General features: G+C 39.8%; 1 protein-coding gene across 5 annotated transcripts in view; it reads right to left on the bottom strand.

The window, feature by feature from the left end:
• dclk2a (doublecortin-like kinase 2a) overlaps positions 1 to 24,664 on the bottom strand; it is a 44,522-nt gene that overhangs the window by 18,582 nt on the left and 1,276 nt on the right. For 3 of the 5 annotated variants that reach the window (XM_034687801.1, XM_034687804.1, XM_034687800.1), the window contains exons 2-5: positions 19,488 to 19,825; positions 3,184 to 3,313; positions 1,010 to 1,102; positions 494 to 547 (exon numbers count right to left, since the gene is read on the bottom strand). In XM_034687801.1, coding sequence (XP_034543692.1) covers positions 494 to 547; positions 1,010 to 1,102; positions 3,184 to 3,313; positions 19,488 to 19,825 — 615 coding nt within the window. The remainder of the gene's footprint in view (positions 1 to 493; positions 548 to 1,009; positions 1,103 to 3,183; positions 3,314 to 19,487; positions 19,826 to 24,664) is intronic. The other 2 variants (XM_034687802.1, XM_034687803.1) reach the window with 2 other exon arrangements.

Here is a 24,664-nt window from a genome sequence, read left to right as displayed (position 1 = left end):
GCAAGGTGGCGTTACTGTGGCTAATTTAAAAAAACTTTTTTTTTTTCGATGCAGCTGTTCATAATTGAGGCTTTGTTTGTTGACAATCTGCATGTGTACTGCTAACTTCTAGAATGATAGTAGATATTAAACATTTTAGTATGCAAAGTTTAAACAAAGCTAAAATTAAATGTAATTTGTCATCCGATTCGGAGCTGTCCTGTCAAGAAAACAGCTTGAAAGTAATACTCATAATCTGTGGACCATATATTTCAGCACAAATATATTACACTGACATGGACTGGCAGTCTAACAGTCTATAACCAAAGACTGACAGATAAAGAGACAGTGTTTTAGGGGTAGCTTTATAACCTCAACATTCAGACTTAATTCCGAACAGAGGTAGAGAGCTGTAAAGATCCAAGCTCTTTGTTTTCCTGGAAAATGTTTCCCCTGATTCAAAACTGACATGGCGTTTGGTTTTCTAAGGTAAGTAGCATGACACAAGCTTCACCTGGGGATTTGATTGGGGACTGGCTGGTGGAGTAGTGGACCGTGTGTCTTGCTGCTGCATCAGGAAAAAAAACAAATTTTATGAGGTACAATCAGATTATCACATACTTTTCAAAATGTACAAGACTCTAATCTGTAAACCTCTAACATAACTCCTCTTTACTCATTATGTAACAGCTTGGAGAACATTTGTTACTCAGCATAATGTCACCATTGCTAACTGCACCACACAGATTGCTTTGTCACTCATCAGAGCTTTAAGATGAGGCAGCAAATAAAAAGGCTTTCACTCAGCCTGTCAGCCACAAATGTTCTTATAGTCACATTCAGATCAGATGAGTATTTTGTTTTCTACTAATATTTTCACACTTATTATGTCATCATTTGCAAGACCTTTCAGTTGTCTACCAACTAGCCAGTGCATTATGTACGCACACATATCTCTTTATCAAACATGGCAGAAACAGACTGTTTTCTACACTCTTTAACGTCAGTGCTTCATGGTCATGTTTCTCACCTGAACCAGGGGACTTGCTGCGTCGTGACGGGCTCTTAGCCGTCCGGTTGGGAGTAGTAGACCGGCTGTGTGACGACTTTAGCACTCTGCATTCTGGGGAGACAGCAGGCTTTGGGTCAAGATTGTATATATTAACCTTCATCTCTCAGCAAACCTGCTCAGACAGAGTTAATGTGCCACAGTGTGAGGAACATGAGCCAGGAAAAGTTTTCTATGTGGCATGGTTTTATGAATTATTTGCAAAATTTATTGTGGGGATTAAGAAGCGATAAAAACACAGGCAGGAGTGTTAGAATATACTGAATAAGAAAACCACAGAAAACAAATATATCACCTGGTATGGGCATCCAGTTAGGGCTAAGCTATACTTACATTTCAACTTATTTAAAGTGCTTACTGACAGTTCTGGTGCTTATAACAAATCACTTGATCTTTGGTTAGTGTATCCTTTTTTGTACTGATATGAAAATGATCAGTTTTCTGGTAGCTCAATCTTATATAACACTTTATTTATTTTACCCCAACAAGCCATACAGTGCCTGAACACCTACACTATTTAAACTAGTTGGTAGAAAAACATTTCATTAGTCATAGCAAATTTTCCAAATGTGAAAAAAAGACTAGGTTCACATTACTAGTACACTTAACTGTCAGGAAAATAAATAACAATGGCTTGTGTTTTCCTCTGTTATAGAAAATATGGGTTAAAATAAAAACTGCTCATCTTGAATATTGAAACAATTCTTGACATGCTTTGGTTTTATGGTGTTTCTTCAATGCCAGAGTTGATTTTGTGCTTTTGTTGTACAGCCATGTGCAGTTGGAGCAGATGTTGTCATGAAGCTTGTGGTTAACTTGTCAGGGGTGGCGTTAATGAGGGTGGGGGCGTTGAGAGGTATAATAAAACAACACACATGAAAAACAAAACACACCCACAGAGCACACCCACAGTGCATTCCCAATGTGTTCCCTGAGCTATTTATCACCACACAAATACTTCACTGACTGATTAAAGGGGACGTATGGTGCACTCAGTGTGTTGTATGGTGCACATATGAAACCACAACTAAACAAATCCTTCTTTTAGGGATATTTGAGCAAAAATGAAGACTAATGTTTTGTTTTGTTTTTGTAGTTCTCATTTAAGAGATTTGTAATTACGGAAAATACATTTTTAGAACAAAAATCAACCCAAAAAAAAAGTCATTAAGCACTCTAATTTCACTTTTTCCTGGCTGTCTTTTTGTGTATTGCCCCTGATTTTCTCACCAGTCAGCGCTCTACATCTTTATTCAGTCCATGTTCCGACAGCAGAGTGTGTACTGGACCTATTTTGCAAAAAGGAAGAGCAGCTTCTGTACCTTCAGCAGTGTGACTACAGTGTGCCTTTTTTACTCCTTCAAAGTCCTAATTCGTAAAAGTGGAGCACAGGAGTGTAAGTGGGACGGAAGCTCAGAACTCTCTCTAAATACGATCAAACCACCATCACTCGTGCTCAGCAACAGCTAACACAGCGTATGTTAAGATGTGCTTCCCTGTTGTTAGCTAACCTGAAAAAACAACACAATAATTAAACAGGACGTCAATACTTTGGACTGTTACTATATTAATCTACTTCCTTCCTACACAGTTGTCGGTGTTGGCTTAAGTTTTTACAGTGGATAGATTTGCTGGTTTAAAGAGGTCACATCCTGCCTGTGTGCTCTAGAACCTTCTGTGACTTTTCTACAAGATAATATCCAGTAGAAGTTGTGCATAATACACTGTGTGTGCAGAACACTAACACAGAGGCTTACACAGAAGCACAAGGGTATAAAACTTTATTCTGCCGCCGCTTTTCCTTACCTGAAGGCAGAGATATGTGTTTAAGTTATGCACCCTTTTTTGTTTACGCGCTGGACTCACTATAAAGTATTGCCATGTAAAATGTGGGTAAATATGAAAAAAGTGAATTTAATAGCAAGTAGAGAGAAAGAAATCCAAAAATATGTACAGTATATTTCACACACATACATCTCATATCTCGCATATCCTTCTGTAAGGAAAAGAGCCTTGCAAGCACCAGTTAGACAAAAAACAGTATAGGAAAGACACTGACGTAAACACACACACACAAACACTAACACTAACACAAACAGAGTGAGAGATGTTTAGTTAGTCTTAGTCAGGCCTACCAGTCATAAAGGCTGTGGAAGCCTTACCGCTCTGATCCAACACAAAGTCGTCCTGGGCGTAGCGGTACTTCTCTGGGCCACATGCTATAAACACGTCATCGTTCCCAAAGAAGTCCTGCAGGCTGGTTATCTAGAGGACGAAGGAGAAGGAGGAAGGTCAAAAGAAACAGGTGAGATATATTCAGATTGGTACAGTATTCACTCCCCTGTTTGAAATTGAGATGACATTTTTAAAGAAATAATCAAAACACCAGTTACAGTGCAGAAATAGAGGCCTTAAAGTTACTAAATGTGCACATAAACAATGTAACACCATCATGCATTCCTACAAAATATGCTTACTACTCAACAGATTGATTGCCAGAGGCAAAGCAATGCACGAGAAACAATGGGGAAGAGACGACTATAAGTTTGCAACCATGAAAAGAAAACAGAACTTAATGTCCCCTGTCACAGTGGAATAACTTTAATCTTTTCAATAAGCTGTCTGGCTGCTCATCCTATAGCAAAGGATATTTTTATGACATATCCGAACATTCATCTTCTGGACGCAAAGCTTCAATCTCCACTGTATTTTGCAACCTCAGCACCGCTGAAGTTAATATGCGGTGTGTATTGAAGTATAGTTCCTAAAAATTGTAACTAGGATTACGATGCATCAGTTTTTCTTTACAGTTCCAGGACTTAAACATGTTTATGCATTGGTTTGATTGATATTATGTAATTTCACTCCACATGTTAAAGCTGCACATGTGACTGTTGAATTTCTGGATGTGAAATAATTGCTTCACTCCATGCCCCTCGAAGCAGTGCAATTAAAACCACTCTGTGCTCTGTGTGATGCATGAGGTACATAGATGCTGTGACTGTGTGACTCTGCACGTGTTTGAGTCTACTGACAATAGGACAAGGTTAAACAGCCTGACATCCATAATACTGCAGAGTCAACGCACAGTCATGGGAGGACAGCAGTACAGCGAGCGTTTGTGCTGCAGGGTCATTTGTCTTGTTTTGTTTTGGTTTTGTTCTGTTTCACACTGTAAGCGTCCTTTTCTCTGCAGATCCAGCGCTTTTCCTTTTGCACCCACAATCCTCGCTTGGAGATGGAAACAGAAGCTACTTTTAAACTACAGAAAGTTGTGCCCACACACACACACACACACACACACACACACACACACACACACACACACACACACACACACACACACACACACACACACACACACACACACACACACACACACACACACACACACACACACACACACAGATTATCCCCAAGTTGCTGTAGGTGGACAAGTAGGAAGATATAAGAGGAAAAAAAATGTTCATTATCCCACCCCCATACCACACAAGTGTGCCCACACACTGAAATTCATACTAACTGGATGTACATGCACCATTCCACATACACATATAAAAATACACACACATATGAAGCAAGAGTCAGGGGGAGGAGTTGGGGATGGCTGAAGATCACAGGCAGATGGAGCCTCTGAGGGAGATTGGGGGCTGATACAGTAGGGGAGTGTGTGGTGTGGTGTGGTGTGTGTGTGTGTGTGTGTGTGTGTGTGTGTGTGTGTGTGTGTGTGTGTGTGTGTGTGTGTGTGTGTGTGTGTGTGTTAGGTTATCAGAGGAGCTAGTGGTCCAGGAAATCTAAATGACTACTAGAGAGTATACATAATCTTCACAGTAAAAAAAAGGGAGATGGAGTCTGATAGAAAAGACAATAGAAATGATGTAGGAGTGAGAATTCACAACTTGGATAGTGGCACATTTAACAAGGATAAATCAACAGTAGGCTTGAGTTAGACATTCATCAATAATAAACAAGACACCACACATGACACTTCTGCATGTCCTACATCCCGAGAGCATCAATTAGAAATGAAACAGGATGCAGTTCACATAACATTCATATAAATAATCACAACAGGCTTAGTGTGTCTATTTTTTTCTGATCTTTAAGGCAAACTAAACGTCTTTTAATGTTGCAACAAATCGAATGAACTAGTCCAATCAGAACAATAAGAGTCAGTGTGCTTCACGGCTATGCTGAGGTGTGGCAGAATATCAGAGGTTTGGCATAGCTGGAGTGAATGTCATTCTTCAGATGAGCTCTCACTCTGGAACTTGGCAGCTGATCGCCACACCATACTGTAGGGGCAGAGGTGTTAGAATCACCATAGTAACAGCCCACATGGATGGTTCGATGTATGTGTCAAAAATTGGCTCTGCTATTAAAGCGAGAGGTTATTATAACCGGATATTAGATAATATTTCGTACTCACCTCCGTCCCTAATCCACACGCTGCTTGGAGGACACATTATTAATGATAACACCTTCCTGTATTTTTCCACCCACTCAGCAGGCTGTGTTGATGGACACTGAATGTGAGATAGTGACAGACTGTACCAACTGCTGAAGTGAGCACTGTCCTCTGGCAGGGAAACTACTGAGTGTGATGACATCAGCAGTCAGAAGACTTTAGGGACATCTCAAAAGAATATAGTAGCCTTTTAAATTGGTCACTACAAATTCTCTACTGTTCACTTATCTTACCATATCTCAGTTACTGTACTGAGGTTTGGGGAAACACCTATAAAAGCTCACTACAACCAATGTCAGTACTACAGAAAAGAGCCATCAGAATAGTTCACAATGTTGATTACCGTGAACACACAAATTCATTGTTCCTCAAATCCAAAATATTGAAATTATTTGACCTTTTAGATTTTAAAACTGTACAAATTGTGTATAAGGCAAGGACAAATATCCTTCCAGGAAGTACTCAAAGATTGTTCTTTAAATGAGAGGGGGGTAATAACTTAAGAGGGAAGTTAAGATTAAAGATGGTGAGTGTTCAGACCACAAGGAGAAGTTTTTGTATTTCAATCTGTGGTGTAAAACTGTGGAACAGTCTTAATATGGAGCTACAGCAATGTCAGAACATAATCCAGTTCAAGAACAGGTATAAAGAAATTATTTTCATGAGGTACAAGGAGGAAGACAAGTGTTGATAATCACGAGGGGTTTACTTCTGATTGTCGGTGTAAAAATGAAGATTTGATGTGTGGGAGTGCACTAGTATAATGTCAGATAATAGTAAATGAAGGGGTAAGATTAGATAAGTATTAACTTCTTCCTAATCCCTTTTGCACATGCAAAGTATATTGTTTCACTACTTGCTAATGGAACTGATTGATTTTGTTTCTTTTGTATAACTATTTCTTCTTTTCTACTTGTATGTTTCTTTTTTCTATTTTACTTTTACATGTTCGAAATAAAGACATCAAATCATATCAAATCAAAATAATTTGAATCTGAATAAAATATTGATACACTTCTCATTCATTTTAAGTATGTTATAGCTAGACAGCTTAGCTCCATACACAAGATGGCAAACAGGGGATTACAGCTAGCCTGCTCTGTCTAGCTGTTGATGTTCTTTATTTTGCTTGTGTTGTTTTATGAATTAAAAAAACAGGTAAACATGTTAAGATTTGAGCACAGAGAAAGCCACAGCAACTGTCCCCCTGATTTCCAGCCTTTGGACTAAGCTAACCATCTCCTCGCTGTAGCTTCCAATTTAACAGACAACTATCAGAGTAGTATCAATCCTCTAATCTGACTCTACACCAGATAGCAAATAAGCTCATTTCCCAAAAATGACCAGCTCAGCTACAAGTCATCTAATTAATTTAAATTCTAATTTAAAAGTATACTCCAGCAGCTCTTCCCCGTTATCTTGCTCATGCCTAAGGACACGCTTGTCCCCACGCCCCCTTAGGCAACAGGCTTTCAGTGAAGAAAAGGAACTCAAGGCTATAATATTATATTTATCTTTGTCCACAAGGCCCCTGGTTGGATTCTCATTTACTTTCACCCCTACCCACCTCTTTCTCTGCAAGGCGAGCACTGCTGTGCCCTGTGATAAAGTACTTTTCAGCTGGCCTGTGACGCCCAGGGGAAAGCAGGGAAATGGAGACAAACGGTGCCTGTGTGGACGTGGGTATAAATAGGCTAGAATGAAAGAGGTCAAGTGGTTGAGAAATTATGTTAAATGAAAAATCTGTCAAGTAATGTTTTTTAAACTTTGATAAACTTTATTAACATCAAATTGCTTTCCATGTATTTTTGAAGTGAGTATATTAGTATGCAGGTGAAGAGAGTTAGTCAGATCAGTTAGGAATATATTCTATCACTGTAACACTTGGTGCATACTACAGTAGCAGGGTTGAAAGAGTGCAAGGAGAAGTAAGCATGAATAAACAAAAAAAAAAACAACAGCTGTTGAATTTCTAGAATTTTTCTGACCATAAAAGGTTCCTTAAACTGTTCACCTTACCTTCTTAAACTGATTTTCCATAGCCACGTATTTCCCATCGGTTTAAATGGAAATCTAAATATCTGAGTATGTCCAAAGTCAGCAGAGCTAGCATCACCAGTGTTCAGTCCTCCCTGAAGGTTAACGTCCACATGCCTGTGCTTATTAGGTCTTGTAGGCAGGTTAACACGACTACATACAACTTTATCTCCATTTTTAAGGCCAAACCCTGCAGTGCTACAACATGCCATAAGTCACCTGTGCTTGATTACATCTGGAAAGTAGAGCATTAAAGCATTATGTCATTTTCTGGTAACTGGAGCTGCAGCTAGTAGCTAGTGGTGGGAGGCTGCGCTACAGCTAAGACACAACATATGCCAGCACTCCAAGCTTACCATGATAAAAATATGAATAACTTGTTCAACCAACTACTAATTATGTTGCTGACTAGGGAGGACAAAGTTATCATTTAGTTGACAAACGCGCACATCACTAATAAATACCTCTGCACGGGTATTTCTTAGGCAATATTTGATGCTCAATCCTCATTGATATCGTCTGCCTACAAGTTGACAATAGGGCATCCAGCCAGTTTTCCCCTCTAATACCAGCATTTGTATTAATCAAAACAAATCCCATATCAGTCAGACTGCAGTTTTAATTTCATGAATAGACTGCCAATAGCTCCCCTTAGAGCACTAGGGCTAAGTCTTGTATGCTGACAACTGATTGGCATCATCTTATCACCAGTTAACACACTATGAAGAGGTGATTTTAATAACTTGCCAAGCCCTCAATTGCTCATAATGTCACCACCACTATTTGATCCCTCCATTTGCTCCCTGCTGTAGTGGCTGTGCAGATTGATTTCCTACTCCATCACTTCCTGCTGTTCTACTTTCTTATTGCCTCAAACAAACAAAGCAACTGATTTTTGTAGCCTCTATTGGACCTAAACATATCTGTTTGATCATCTCCCTTAAAGTAAAAATATAAAATGTTAATATTGTTTTCCATGTAAAGATGTAGAATATCTTGAAACTTAAAAACCTGTAGACCATATCAATGAAAGTGCAACCTGCTCCAAATGTGCATCATGAAAAGGTGATTACCTTGAACTCAACATAACCTCCACCAAAGATTATTTAGAGCAAAGGATAAAAGAGTATGAACGTCAGACTGCATTGCCCATGTTTCTCTTTGCTCCTGTCAACCTTGCCAGGATAAACAGCCAATGGCACTCCATTGCCAGCTCTGTCATGCTGGTCTCAGCTTGTCTCAGCCAATCAGTGACCTGAACTGTCTGTAGGGTTATGTTGTGGCTGGATGACATATCTTAAGGGTAAACTGAAGTTTACCCCCAAAGATGCGACACCCCCCCAACTCTCATATGTCTGACCTTCTCTTGCTCTCATCAGTCAGCATCCTCTGTCCTAGCTACTGTACTTTCTGCCCTGATAAGCTTGGCAACAGAGGGAATATGAGTATGGGCACAGGAGAGTATCTAAAGGAGTTACACAGCCTGAATCTTTCTGTTACAGTCTTAAAACATCTTTACATGAAGTGCAGGATGAAACTGCTCCGAAATGTGCGTGACTGAAGATCTTTTGCATAATTACGGTAATGAATAAAACAAAAAATGAACAGGATGTTCCTCAAGAGTCATGGTTGCCAATCTGGTGGTAATCAAGGGTTTTAACAAATACAACATGATATATGGATGGTTTTGTTTTTCACACGTATTTATTCAAATGTATTGATTACAATATCAACACACTGAACACTGATTTTAAGCGGGCTATTTTGTCTCCTGTTGCTTTTCAATAAAGGGCTTCTGATCCAGATTAAGACAGTTACACAATAGTTAAAGCTCAGACTTGGGCCGGGTTAAAAAAAGACCACAAAGGGTTGGATTTGAGACACACAAGAAAGTCACATCTCTCCTTATTCTGGCTTAAATGATTACTGTAATCATACCATCCCCCCTGTTTACCTCCAAACCCCTCATTGCTGCTCATCACCCTGAGCCAAATAAGAGGCACAGAGGATGCAAACCTGGGGGGAGAGAGAACATTGAGAGATTGAGATTTACACCCCTTGCCCTGGGGGAAGGTCATCCCACACAGTCCTCCTGCTATTACCAAGGAAAAGAAGCTTTCATGGTGAGCTAGATACGCATGCTCTACACAAGCCACAAGGTCTTAAACTCTCACTTAAACTGTTACTCATAGCTGGGTGCCTGTTAAATTTGTCAGGGCAAGGCTCAGGCTAAAGCCAACCAGGTTGTTAACTCTGTTTGAACTCTCTCGCTTACGGACCCAAGCAACTTTCAGAGGCTGCTTAATTCCTCTGGATTAGAACCATAAATCTCAGGCACGTGGAACAGCTGAGACAAGGCGGCAGCATGAAAATGAGCAGAGAGAAATCTAATCACATTATTAACCCACTGCATAAGCTGTATTAAACACTATCTACTAAATACAGCCAATTCAAGTCTCTCTCTCCCTGTAAAACTTTCAACAGTGACTTAACAGAAGTTGGAGAACCAACAAACACTGTTTTCACTGAAGGCACTGAAGAAAAACATTATAAACAGCATGTTTCCCTTCAGTTCTTCTTAAAGAGTGTTCCCTTGATTTATGAGGGACATTTTAACTCCACCACAGGCAAAAACACTACAAAACAAAAATCCTAACATGAAATTTCCTGACATTTTTATTTATATTTGGGGAAACTCCATGTATTGCAGAGAAAACAGCATCACAACAGCCAGTAGCTACTGTCTAGCTCTCTTTGTGCACTCCCAAGTCACACTGATACACAGAAAGAGAGACGTTACATTAAATAACCTCAGGGTGTCAGAGTGTAATTGAGCGCAGAGCTCTTTATACTAAAAGGGCTCTTTGCAAGAAGGAATGAAGACAGTAAGAGTATAAGCCCAAACATGCACACACGACTTTTAGCTCAAATGAGCCTCAGCAGAATACCCAGCTCATTTAGAGAGTGAGGCTTGCAGATTGCTGAGGTTCAGAGAAATCCACAAGAGAAGCATAAAATGCTGGGTTTTGTTGCCAATTACTATAATGCTCAGTCTGAAATTAAAAAACTAACAATATTACTGCACTTACACTAAAGTTGCTGCTAGGCAATAAATGCTCAAATTTCATTATTGCAATTTCAGCCGAAGTCTCCAGGGACACACATTCATGTTTCCAAGAATGTAACTTACTGTGTTTCATGGCTGAATCCTTCAAATAAAATAAGAGAAACAAATAGAAGATGTCCAATGACATTTACATCAACACTCTAAAGTCAGCCAGGAGGTCTACCCTCAAGGCAAGACAAAGAATAGATACTGTTTACAGTGCAAATGAAACTCCAGCATCTGTATCAGATACATGCTACAGTTGTCAGGGTCACTTAGACATACAGTGTACAATCTGCCCTGTGCAATAAAATTCATCACATCAATCTGCCAAAACCTGCTGAGGCAATCTGGGCTTGCTAGTATGATTAGACCCAAGTGTAGACAAACAATAGTGTGTGGGCTGGGGTTTGAATACCGGCTTCCCGTTGCATGATGTCAACCCTCTACTGTTGGCAGAGTGAAAGGCCTGCTGCAAAGAATGAATGGGCTTGGACAAAGACAACAAAACAACTTTGAGATCACACAGCACACAATGGACGCCCTCCCCGAACGTGGCCTCCACACGCTCTGTACAGCCGACAGCCCCATATCCTCCCCGGATTCCACCCCCTTTTCCAACACACAGACACACACACACTGTCTATGGGGACTTTTTTGTTTTCCTCTTTGTCAATGAAAGGTATCATGCCAGCACTTGTGACAACAAAGAAGTTTGCTTGTGTTGCTCATCAAGACTGGTATATGAAGCACTAATTGTCTGTAAGCCATCTGCTACCAGAAAGAGGGATTTCACATCTGCAAACATGATTGTCAGGGCTTCGTTTTTTTTACTTTTTTACTTTGCTGTCTGACTGTCGAGCTCAAGTTACTTCGAACCAAACAGATGTGGCATTTTGGAGCTGATACCTATGATGACTTTTAACTGAAGAATTCAATGAGTTCTGGTAGTGCCACTGATACACTAATAATATTTCCAGCACAATGCTGGAAAATATAAAGGATAACCCCATTTCGAAGTCCTCCAAAGCATTGTTTTTATTGATTTCAACATTAGATGTGCTGTAAAAAAGTTTGCATATACTAAAAAATATACACCCATACCAGTATGCTCGGCCAATATGTACTGTTATATCAATCAGGCTCTAATTTGTGCAACCAAAACTCACAGGCTGCCATAGAGCGCTTTAGAATCTTTTCAATATCACCCTGTTTTCTTTTATATCCTGAATAAAGACAAGTGTATATAAAAGGAAGAACATTAGGGCATCATTAGGAGAATGCCCAGACATGTTATAGGTTACCTATGTACACAATGGATAGAAGCAGTAGTACTGATCTATTAAAAATAAATATATAAAAATGGTCCATTACACAGACAGCACTGAACCTGCTAGCCCAGAATATTCAAGGCTGAATTGTGTCATTGCACCGTTGTGTGCTGTCAGATGGTGCTGCATGCTAATAACAGAACAATAGGTGGGCATGCAAATGTGATAGCTGTTGACCTAAATGGTGGTGTTTAATCCAGACGTGGCCCTGAAAACAGCTCATGTCTGAAAATCAGATGGAGCTCACATGTAGCCTTAACCCGAGCTTGTCAAACAGATTGACTGTATTATTAATCCGTCTGTAACTGCCAGCATGAGCCAGCGGCCTGCCAGGAAGGTACGGAAATTACAAGGTATCATCCACATCAATATGATAACAGAGGGAGCAGATTTTAGACTCCTTCATGGATGTACACCATTGAACTATTGGCAGGAGACAGGAGAGCAGAAGAGCCCTGCTAACACATGTACTGTGAGATCTGGGCTGGGTTTAGAGTATTGGAGCGTGTCATGTGAAATGATGCCAAAGTGCATAAGTGTCACGCTAACAAAAATCCTCCATCCTCTCATAAGCATGTGTATGCCCCCAAAACCTAGAAATCCTTCCATTATCAGCGAGCGAGCTGTAACCTTAATACTTTTTCAGTGATCATTGATTCGTTCTTCATGGTGAATGTTATCAAAGTAAGTATTTATTATTCCAATATTATGAGAAATGTTATTGTAAATGTAATTACAAGCTGTTGAGGGAAACGTCCACATAAGAATGTAGACAACTTAAAAAATTAAGGAATTAAATAAACATACTTCCCAATCTTGTCTCCAAGAACAACTACCCAATGATAATGAAAATAATGAAAAGATAATTTGAGTATGAATTTTAAGAGAAAACTTTCATCGCTGTCTTCATTATGTCAGAACAATCTGTTTAAGTATTCACAGTATTCAAGTACTCATCTGCTAAACACTCAATGGCTATAAAATATATGCTTTCTTATGGTTTCATGGATTTGTTTTATAATTTGTTGTTCAACTTATTTTCCCCACTAAAATGTCTCATGAATTACTCATCAACTTTATAGGACTGAATGTTCCCTTGTCAAAAAAGTAGATTTAAGTGTATTTTGCTGTTAAATGAAACGGGAGCTAAGAAATGAAATAGCAGTTTGTCTGTTTTTTCTTCTACTATTCATTTGCAGGACTTTTCCTTCGGAGGAGTTTGTTGGGAGTATTCCCAACTTGCCTGCCTGCTGCCTCTCTCCACAGCATGGCGTCCATTTCTTTTAGTGCCCTGAAAAACTGCTGCAGTGTGGAGACCTGCAAGTGACCTTCAGTTTTTGTTATGCACAGTGAATGCCTGCAGAAACACTAAAGTCTGACCATTAGAGATTTTAGATAAATAGTTTTTTATCTAAAAAAAACTGCATAATTTTACTTCAAAGATGACTGTAGTTAATGTAAGTTTTCTGGATCCACAGTAACTGCGCCTTCAGTTCATTATATAGGGTACAGCACATCCACCCAACTACTTCAAAGCTGTAAACAAATCATTACATCTGAGCAAACTGTCCAATTATCAGTGCTGAGTCTCATTTCCCCTCTCATTCCTCGGCTTGCTGTATGTTCTGAAAAGGTCTTCAGAGATTACTGCACAGTATTTCTGCCCTCCCAGCCCAGCAGTCTGAATGGTCCCGGTCTGTTTCCAGCCACTGGTTAATGGGCAGACTAACTGTCATTCTGATAACATCACCGAGTGCAAAGGATTGTGAAAGACAAATGTATTTCAGGATTTTTTTGGGGCAATTGTAAGAGAGAAAAAAACAACGTTGAACTTCTCTGAACTGTTCGCCTTCATGGTCTCAGAGCAGAAGCAAAGGTTATATTTCGACAGGCATTTTCTCCAAAAGTATTTGAACGAATGCATGTTTGTTGCTGTCTCTAAAAATAAATATGTGAAAGCGACGACCATATTAAGCACAATAAGTTTTCATTTGATTTTGCAGGATCAAGTAAGTCAGAAAGGATAATTGTTTGAGACAGCTAGAAAAAGGAGAGTCCATGCAAATGTATGCAGTCTGTTAACAGAATGTACTGAATGTTTGTTCAGAAGGCCACATGTCAGATAGTTGCTGCTGGTTGCTGGGCTTCTACGTTTTTGAAGGTTGAAAATATTAAATAATTGATAAATCAGGATAAACGCTTCTGTAGTGTTTAACTCTATGGTGCATGCAATGTCAATTTTAGCCTCACTTGCACCGCCAACTGAATACTTGGCAATGGAAAAATAATATTTCCTCCGGTTTCTGTGAACCATATCAATTATGAAGTCAGCACTAAATTTAGGTGTTGCTCAAATATGTCAGGCTGTGTGAATCTAGTGCGGACTCTACCGATTTTAGTGTTGCATTCTATCAGTCCCTGGCTCTATCAAATTCTTAGTGCATCAAAGAAGACACTTCCTAAACTTACAAGGATTGTGTAACTTTATGGTTGATGTTATTTTGCATATTATTTAAGAAGTGGTTGTTAGCTGCTCTGTGAGGTAGGATAAATGTAAATTGGTAAGACAGGAGGTACAGAAAACAAAAACGAGACTGAGGGCTGGGAGTGCCATCCTGTCTTGCTCCATGGTGACCATCTTTTTTTTTCTGTCTTTTCTTTTTAAAATGCATCTCTTAGTCAGCTTCTCTAAGCTCATAAGCAGTCTTGGCAGCAGTATTAACTCTCTGAAGCTTCCCATTCTGACATCTTACACAACTGGCCAGGTTGCTTACAAAATAACCAAGGTTTGACCTTCTCTCTTCCTGACAGTTCGCTACTTTGGTTTTCTCACTAAAAACTTCTCCTTGTCTTCGTTTATAGTCCCCCTAAATCTTCTCTGAATGATTTCTACATAAAGAAGACAACTTAGCTAGTACAGGACCGCAGAGTGTTCCCCAAACTAATGAATGCATCGATTAAACAATAAAAAATGGGGAGATCTTATTTTCCGCCTGCCCAGTCAGCTTTGAGATGTAAAACAGGGCTTTCTCTGAAAAGTGGCAGCTGATTCTGCTGGCCCTGATAACCAACAGCTACAATTAACATTCAGTCTGAAGAGCAGCTTTGATTCGACGAGAGAGAGTGGACAGAGACGTATTTTGTACGCACATTCAGTCACACGTGCATGTCCTTGAACGCATGCACACAGAAATGCACACACACCTGACAGCTGCACTTTAACCCTTCTCTTTCAGCTTGTAGGTCTAATTATCCGGTGGTGGCCAGGGCCCCAGTGGGAGGGGGGTGGGGGGCCCTGAACGTGTGTATGCGACATTGTTTGTGCATGTGAGTGTGTGCATCAGCAGGAGGGGGCTGAAGCGCCTGCAGACTGGGTGGCTGGGACCTGTGATTTGATTTTGGAGGAGCAGATGGCAGGATGCTGCTGGAAGGCATTTTGGGTGTGTGTGTGTGTGTGTGTGTGTGTGTGTGTGTGTGTGTGTGTGTGTGTGTGTGTGTGTGTGTGTGTGTGTGTGTTTGTGTGTGTGCGTGTGTGTGCGTGTGTGTTTGTATTTGTGGATGGAGTGACTGAGCAAGGGGCCTTACTTTTTAGAAATAAAGCTTTTAGACAATCTATTTACCCTTTTTAAACCATTTTAATATGATGTTCGTGTGATGATATATATATTTGACCTACCCACAATCAAACACTGGTACCCCGGCCTAGATGAAACATTGGCAATCAAAGCTAGCTCTTTTTGATAAGACATACATTACTTGTCAAATTTTTCAAAATACAAGTTTGATGATTAAAATCGATGCACCGTATCTTTCTAAGTTGTGTTACAAACAAATGTAAGGTCATTTTAAAAAACTTGGTTTTACATTGTTGTTTGAAGGCAAGCTCAATAGCCTTCTTTCTTTTAATAGGAATAGACAGCTTGAATTCAAGTACTGTACTTTACATCAAAAAGGTATTCATGAATTCTTCGCATCACAGGACCGTTCTTGATGCATAAGGACAAACTTGGTAATCTAGAAATGTTCAAGTAAACTGGTAGATTGAGCATTTTTCACAGTTAAAAAAACCCTTTGTTTAGATACATGAATTTCACAAGATAGTGACACTGCTGGAGAAGCCTTTGATTGACTATCTATGGTACCAGTCTGGGTGCGAGAAAAGGCTTATCCGTCTAGAGAAAGTCCATGACTGAGGGTTCCAAACAAGTCAAGCTGTCAGATTATGGAGACATGTTTGGTCTGGGAGTGTTACCAGACAGCAGGGTAGGGTTTTTCTTCAGAGGGGGGCAGAGGACAAGAGAGAGTGAGAAGATTACAGCTAATTCTTTTCCATTTGATTCTGAAAGATATCAGTGTTTAGCAATCAAGATTATGCTGTAGCATATATCAATACATGTTAAAAAAATAGTTTTTCTTACTCACTGTTCACTGCTTTCACAGATAGGATATTGTCAGTTGTCCTGGTCAGGTCTCAGGATCAAGTTACAGCCTTAATGAGTTAAACCTCTAAATTAAACTCTTAATTCAATCCTTTAACAGGCTTGTTGAAGACAAGTGTAGAAAATCCTATATTGTGTGCTGTCTCTGATGTGCTTGTCTAGATTGTTCCTATAGCAGATGGAACTGAAATATGGTGATAAAGGGGATTTCTAAAGATTGCTGAAAAGAATTAAATCACCTTCAATAAAGTCATTTGCTCCAAACTGACAAAGCATTTTGTGAAAGCATAGCTCCCAGAAGAAGGTTTTTTAATGAAACAGCACTGATGGAAAAATAAATTGTTATGGATTTTAATATTTTAATGAAATGTAACTCTAGAGAAGGCCTGGTCAGGTTTAGAATCATTAAATCTAGTCTAGATAAAACCAGGACATGATTTCATTTCTAAAAAGCACTTCCGCCAAATTATGCTGTCCTCATCTATAAAGACCATTTGAAGACAGGAAGTTGCTAAAATAAGATAAATACAGGTCAAGCGTTTTGCCTTTAATTGGTAATCTTGGCACTGTTGTGAGATTTGTCTATGCATTAAATGAATAAATACTGCTATTTGTTTATACACTGTATTTTGTGATGGCTTGTAACCATGCATATTGTTTGGATCTGTCTTGGCTATGAGCGACTTTTACAAACAGGTTTTCATCTTGACAGCAAAGATCGAACATGCATCATTGGGTGTTCTCTTTATTTGATTAACATAAAAGGGTTGTATCTTTTCTCCTTGCTGACAGTGTTGTTTTATCCAAAGCTTCCATGTACGAACAACCTTTAGGCTGATAATCAAAATGGGAGCGGTTCAATGTTATTCAAAAGACATGTCTGTGGAGGGCATGAGCGTTTGTTGGCGCCATGTAAGACACAATGCAACACTGGATGGATGGATAGAGGGATAGATGGATGGATGGATGGATAGATGGATAGATAGATGGATAGATGGATAGATGGATAGATGGATAGATGGATAAATGGATAGATGGATAGATGGATGGATGTAAAAAAAGATGGATAAATGGATGGATTGATGGCTGGATAAATGTATAAATAGTGAAACAGTTTTATTCCTTGTAAAATGTTTCAAATATGTCCAATTATTTGCAATTTTAAGTGTGTTGAGCCATGTCTCCCATTAAAATGTATTTCCCATAAACAAAGAAAATGCACATATAAATCTACAGTAAGTGTAGGAAGGAAAACCAATGTGTCTACTTACACATCATCAGTAGACATATATATAAACCAATGAACCAAGGCTGTTATGTTGTGATAAGACATTAAGTTCTACACCATCTACCATTCAAGCTCTGATCATGTAAATCAATAAGACGATCAACGTCATACCCTTTAGTAGTCCTTAGTATTCATTAGAAAGAGTGCGCCTGTACACTACAAGTTTCACAGAAAGGGTGCTGGGGTGGGCCTGTCAGAGGTAATCACTTTTCTCATGAGTCATCTGACTGGAACGTCAGGTCTAGAAAGCCTCCTGTCTGCTCACAGGAAGCAAACATCAGCTGGTTTGTCTGAAAGATACAGGATTATCCGTTCAAAAGTTTGAAGACAGGAGGTTCTTAAGGTTCTTTCTCACATTCTAACCTCATCTAAACTCGAAGTTTCACTGAGGGGTTCAATTTGGGGTGTTTTAAACTAAACACACACTAACACTAAATTCAAATTGATATCTTATATTTTGAAGACGGGCTGTTTTTTAATCAGTCATTATCATCACTCCATCTGTACAGTTGTGGATAAAGAGATGTGCAATAGTTTATCTTACTGAAGACGTCACTAATGTTCTGCTCGAACAACAGAAAAACTCAGATGATGCATTTTTTTCTCTTAAGAAAGTTCTGTTCAGTACACTGCTTTGCCTTGGTTTTAGGAACTATCACAACCTTATCTGTGTTATTTCATTTGTGCTATGGAGCAGGGCACAGCCTAGACTGACCCCATAAAAAGAGGAAGATGTGACTGAAACACACGTTTGGTTTCAGTGCGGCCTTTGACACTAGACTAAGACTAATTTTAAAGTGCCACTGCACTGGCACTGAGAGTCAACATTTCTTTCAGTTTACCATGTCTTTCAAATGCCTGTTTCTAATCAATATACATGTGTGGAGTTCCACAGTTTCCAACTAATTTCTTCTAATTTGAGCAAAATACCTTAATAACAGAAATCTTTATATACCAATCCAGATGATGACCAAGATAATGCATTCAAGAGCTTTCAAGCATTGAAAAAAAAAAATAACGAAGCGCGGTTTCTGTAGATTTGCGCTTCAGTGATGTCTTTTTGATCAGCTTCTTTATTTACAGTTCATTTTTTCAAATTACTTTGTTTTTGTTACTACTTTATTAGAAGCAGCTTTAATGAATCAGAGATACATAATTCAGTGAGATTATTCAGAGAAATATGATAATGATAATCATTGTTAAGAATTCTCCCAGATGAGACAGTGTCATATAAATCTTTTTGATTAGGGCCTCATGTGTTCAGGCTCACCTCATCTGATAACATCAGGGACCCTCAACGAGATTTTTTAGGGGGAAACGTTAATAAATGTGTCCCAGATGGATAGATTTAAGTAAAAACAGCCTCATGAGGCTTTATGTGATGGAAGAGTTGGGAAGGAGACCTCACTGATAAATATGGCACAAGGCCTGAACTTTAAAATGTATTCATTAGTGCCTTGTTGAAATAATCGCGGCGTGTAATTATGTATGGATGATTAAACAGGCTGTAATTACCTAGACTGCTGACACAGCTGACGCCTATAAATTGCAGCAGTTTTTGGAGATCAAACCTTGGGCTAAAAGCTCAGCACAGCGGTTCCATCTGTTTTTTATATTCATATAATGCAATCTCACTGAGACAATACAGTTCACACCAGCCAACTGTCATCTTAAGTCCCTTTTGGCAATGAGTTCCTGGATTTTGGCAAGAAAACTTTGGTTCAGCATAAGTTACCATGGGGATTTTATCATGCATTATAAAAGACTCACCTGCTTGCCCTCCAAAGTGTACAGTCTTCTCACAGCTCCAGAGTCCAACTTGATTGCGTCCGTGATGTCGGTGAGCACCTGCTCGAAGGAGTGTGCCGTCTTCTTGTTGAGGAGTATCCGGACTGCCTTGCGGGGTTTCACTCCGCTGCGGATGACAGTGACAAGTTTGGGTTTGATGTATTCCTTGGACTCGCGCAGCAGCTCATTCTTCAGCGGGAATAGAGAGGAGAGGGAGCGGGATGTGCCAGTCCTGCTGCCCACCGCCCAGTTGGGATGGACATTCTTGGTGTAGTCCACACGTCTGTAGGGTTCATTTGAGGCACACACGTAACTCTCACCTGGAGAAGAAATAAAAGGAAGAATTGATGGTCAAGACTTGGACCTACTGTAAACCAGATACGCTGAAGAATCTGCAGTAAGTAATTACAATGAAATATCACCTACATTCACACATCAGCTATATTTCCCTGGCATCATGACACGATAGAAATCTCAAATGCTGTTTTGTCATCCTGCTAGCCTCTAGGTTTTAAATGTAATCGCTGCTGCTTGATTGAAGTGACCAAGTAGTCCACAAACAATAAAAATCTGGATGTAAATCTGGTCATATTTAAGTAAAATAGCATATTTTATAAGCAACTTGCTATAGCAGACAGGAGCTGTTATTAGCTTGCAGCTACCAGATAACACTACAGTTAGCTAAGAAATGGTTGAAAGCCTTTACTTTGATGGCATTAGTGATCAGAAAGTTTTCAATCCTTTGTAATTTTGCTGATGTTCCCCAAGATGATCATTATCAACTGTTTATTTGTTGGCGATCAAGGGAGGGTTGGGGATATCCTACATTTATAAAACCGATAAAGTGAACCATATTAGTTCAACACTGGGAAGGGCCTGAGCGTCTCGCCTTCAGAGTGACGTCATGAGAAAATGACCGAAGCATTAATTTGAGGAATTGTACACATCACGTGGTTAACATAAGTCCCCCTCATGAAATGTACCATTGAATACCGGATCTACATGCCAGAAAACAATGAGTTAACATTCCTCAGCTGAGACAAAAAGGCACATTGAGAGGCAGGGCCAGTGTTATACTGTCCTCTCTCCCGTTTCAGCTGTTGAGCTGCTGTATTGGCCGTCCTCCAAGGCAAAGCGTTTTGTTTTATCTGCCAACATTCCTTTCTAACAGTTAACACGCAAATGTTTCCCCTCAAGAACGAAAGTCATGTGACAAGTGCATGGGCTTGGCCGGTAAAAGGAAACCACGGCAAGAATGTCTGGGGATTGTTTTGAAGGCTGAGTGCTGGATGAGAGATTCAAGAGTGAGTAACAGAGAGAGGTGATGCATACTTTCTTTTCATGCCACACTCATCACAACAGTGTTCAAGTATCCAGGAACACAAGACACCTCATGAAACACATTAGCTCCATTACTGTGAATTATTTTCCAGCACATCTCCTTCTCCTTCTCCTTTCAGTGAAGATACTTAAGGGCTGAAGGAAAAGATCTTTCAGTATCTTTCTTTTTATCTCACATGTGTCAAGACCCAAAGAAGCTGCAGAGTAAGAAGGCCATATGAGACAGCAAATCCCATGGTAGCTGGTTTTATTAAGCCTGCAATTAACCAAAGGCTAATTAAAAGGCTGGGCCACAGCTGGGGGGACCTAGCCATGCCTGAAAACTAAAACAAAATATAACTGGGGCTGTCATTCATCTTGGGGGACAGCGCCAGGATACTTCAAATGCCCTCAGATGGTGACTGGTGACAAGCCTATTCCCCAAGGTATGGGGATCTCAGGTGCAACATCCGTCTGTGATGTGAAGGGGACCCCAATCACCCAGACACCCGCTGTCCTCATGTGGACGACAGATGAGGTCAACATTAACAAAGCTGTCTTTCCAGTCCAGCTGCTTTTACAGCAGCGGTGGCACAAATGTCACCAAAGATGAAGAAATGGGAGTAAATGGGAATCATACAACAGTGTTAACATCAAGGCAACACAAAAGTATAAACAACAAAACAACAAAGGGACCCATGAGGAGATCATACCCTCAGTATGTATAGGGCTCTATTTAGAGAGAATATTAACCACTTCACAGCACAGTGACAACAAAATGTACAGCACTCGTCCTACCTCCTGAGACACAAAGGACCAAAACCTGATCTTTCCATCAAGCATACCATTAAGATGCAGCTGAGTGTTAGCTTGGAGTCATAGCCCTAGGCAAAACAAATTAGACATTGAAAGATATTCGTGACTGATGGGCCTCTAAAGCTTATGATTTATAAGTCAAAGATCATTGAATCCAAATGGTTTAACTGAAATTCTCTCTGAATTTCAACCAAATCTTTTACTTGACTGTGGCAACTAAATAAAACCAGAACTTCAGATTTAGGTGGCATGATATTAATTTCAGCCAGTCACTGACAGATTTATAAAAAAGGTTACCGATATATATGAGCAGTGACTGTGGGTCTACGGCTTCTGGCCAATACAGATAGACGTGAGAGCAGTGCAGAGGACAGCAGCACTCCAGTCTTTGACAGACATTATGCAGCATCATGGATTTCAAAGTTGTTCTGAAGAGAGGTGCACCATCTCGATCAACTTTAATGTCATTGAAAGTTGTAATCAGCTTCAGAAAACACACTGCATGCAATATGCAAGGCAGGGTCTTCAAGGGTCACACCTTTGTAAAAGTAGACTGATGTTGTATGTTTTAGAAGCACTGGTCTGTCTCTAAAGGTTTAACCCTTGTTAGAATCAGTTCAGTGAACTGAAAGAAATATTGTGTTTTTTCAGGACCTTGAAACTCTTTTAGCTTTCCTGAATACTCCAAATGACACTCATTCCACTGTTTCTGAGTACGCCTGAGTACAACCTTGATGTTGTGTTGTCTTCAAATATCATCCACTTCAAACCCCAAGTACATTCATTGTACAGGATTGTGGTAATAAAGCCCTTGGTTTACACACTCGCCATTGTCCATATTAGAACTCATATTTCAGCATGTTCTCCAACAGCAAAGTAAACTGTACAGAACTCTTTTCAAATCCAGATTAGTAATTGACACATCTCTGTGAATTTTTCCACAAGCACAGAAGTTCAATATGGACTTTTGTAGTCAGCCCAGGCCGATCAGCTTTGATTGATGAATCTTGGGTTTGGAGTTCTTTAAGATACAATCATCCTCACAATGAGCAGGAGTTCTTTATTTATTTTGCCAAGAGGGTAATGGTGTAAATGAGTTAGCAAAGCTTCTCAATTTATCAGTAAAAATAGGTTTAATCAACCAGACATGGGCCTGTAATTGCACTGTTTGATCAGCGGATCATTTAAAGGAACAACCAACATAAACAGCCACAATGAGCCAAAACAGGCTGAACACTCTTAACAAGTTTTTAACTGGCCCACTTCCAACTTGGCAACAAAGTAAAGAACTTTGCTTTGCTTGTTGTGCAAAACAACACTTGCAACTCACACCTGCTACCAGCATGGCTTACATGACTCTCCCCCTTATATGGAAAATCCGTATAAGTTGACTGGTAGGCTCAGAAATCCCATCTGGCCATACGAGGCACACATGTGAGAGATGCTTATTGGGTTTCCACACAAAAGAGCCCCAGCAGGCTTCAATCAATGGAGTCAGACTGCTGAGCTAGGCAGTAATGTTCCCTGGTTCTTTCCAATAGATGGTTGAGTACACAAGGACAAGACACTAGTGCTCAGCACATCTGAAAAAACATCTCAGACCTGGTGGTGTTACAACCACTTTCACGTTACAGTTGGATTGTCTGGAATTTCAAATGAAAAACTCAAGATGTTAAAAATACTCATGATAAAAGCACAGCATCGAACAGGCAACACTATAGTCAGTCAGGTTAACCCAGAAATCCTTTTTAAAGATGGATATTTGAAAGGGGGCAAAATGACAAAGACTCTCTGAGATATATCTTTGGAGAAGGACATTGTTTTACAAGGTAGTTTTAATGCTACCATTTAGGAAATTCTGTTAAAATTTCCTAAATGGTTCCTCTACAAAAAATCCCTCTGAAAAGATTCCCATGTTCATGAACAGCATGTTCAGGAATGTTGTTTAAAATTGCCACTGTTTGGGTTTAAATCATGGATATTAAAAATATAGGACTCATCCAAAGGTTTGTTCGCAGTCATGTCCAATGATAGACTGAGTGTGACTTTCACTTTTTGGTTTGGGTCAAGGCTCTTTCAAATCATGATGACCCAGGTGGAACACAGTCCACTCAATAATCTAAATGGAACACTAAAGCTTCTTATTTAGCCATAATGTCCTACCTGTATAGTCCAGCAGTGCAGTGGCAGTGCTTTGCACTAGATACAGTGCATCAAAACAAGTTCAGCACAACTTGCAACTGGGTACAATTCAGATCAGGCACTGGCCTAAATCTTCCCCAGTCACTCAGGGGAGAGGGGCAGAGGAAATGAGTGTACAGCATTTCTAAAGTTTTAGGAGGATGCAGGATGAAAATAGAGCAGTGCATGAGGATAATGACTGCAATGAGAGGTTAGCGGATCCTAATTTTGCGTGGCAGAGCAGTAGACTCTCATGTTAAAAGAGGACTGCAAGAAGGTCACAGTAGGCAGTCAGTGCTTCCCCTTCTTACAAAAACTACTACACTAATCACACAGCTCATGTTCACAGATTTAACTTTATGATTCAACTTACAGACCATAAATGTGGGCATTATTGTATTAGTTTCTAAAATCTAAAGACATTTCCTGAGTTTAACCTCATTACCCCCCCTTGTGATGCAAAGATAGTGGATGGGGGATGGAAACTCCCATCTTTCAAGCCCTGACCTAAGGGTCAGATCATTTTAAAGAGACTTTAACAGTCAATCGACCCTTCAACATCACACACATTCATCACAGACTCATTCCCACGCAGAATTGCACTTAAGAGGTACACAAGGCACTTTCATGCCCACACAAAATCAGCTTACTAATACATGCTTAGGAGGGGAGAGAGTGAAAAGAGACTAAGATCAATGCATACTGACGCACATTAGCAGAAGTCTGTGAGGGGCAGAGGTTGCATTGAGGAGGGGCCTGCTTCTCTGGATGCATGGCACTGGGTCAGACATGTCAGAACAGTTATGTCAGTGATGCAAATAATGTGAATGATGCTGAATGAT

This window comes from Notolabrus celidotus, chromosome 7 (genome assembly GCF_009762535.1).
Source record: "Notolabrus celidotus isolate fNotCel1 chromosome 7, fNotCel1.pri, whole genome shotgun sequence".
NCBI classification, from domain to species: domain Eukaryota; kingdom Metazoa; phylum Chordata; class Actinopteri; order Labriformes; family Labridae; genus Notolabrus; species Notolabrus celidotus.
The sequence above is the reverse complement of the archived record's forward strand: the minus strand, read 5'-3'. Positions and strand labels throughout refer to the sequence as shown.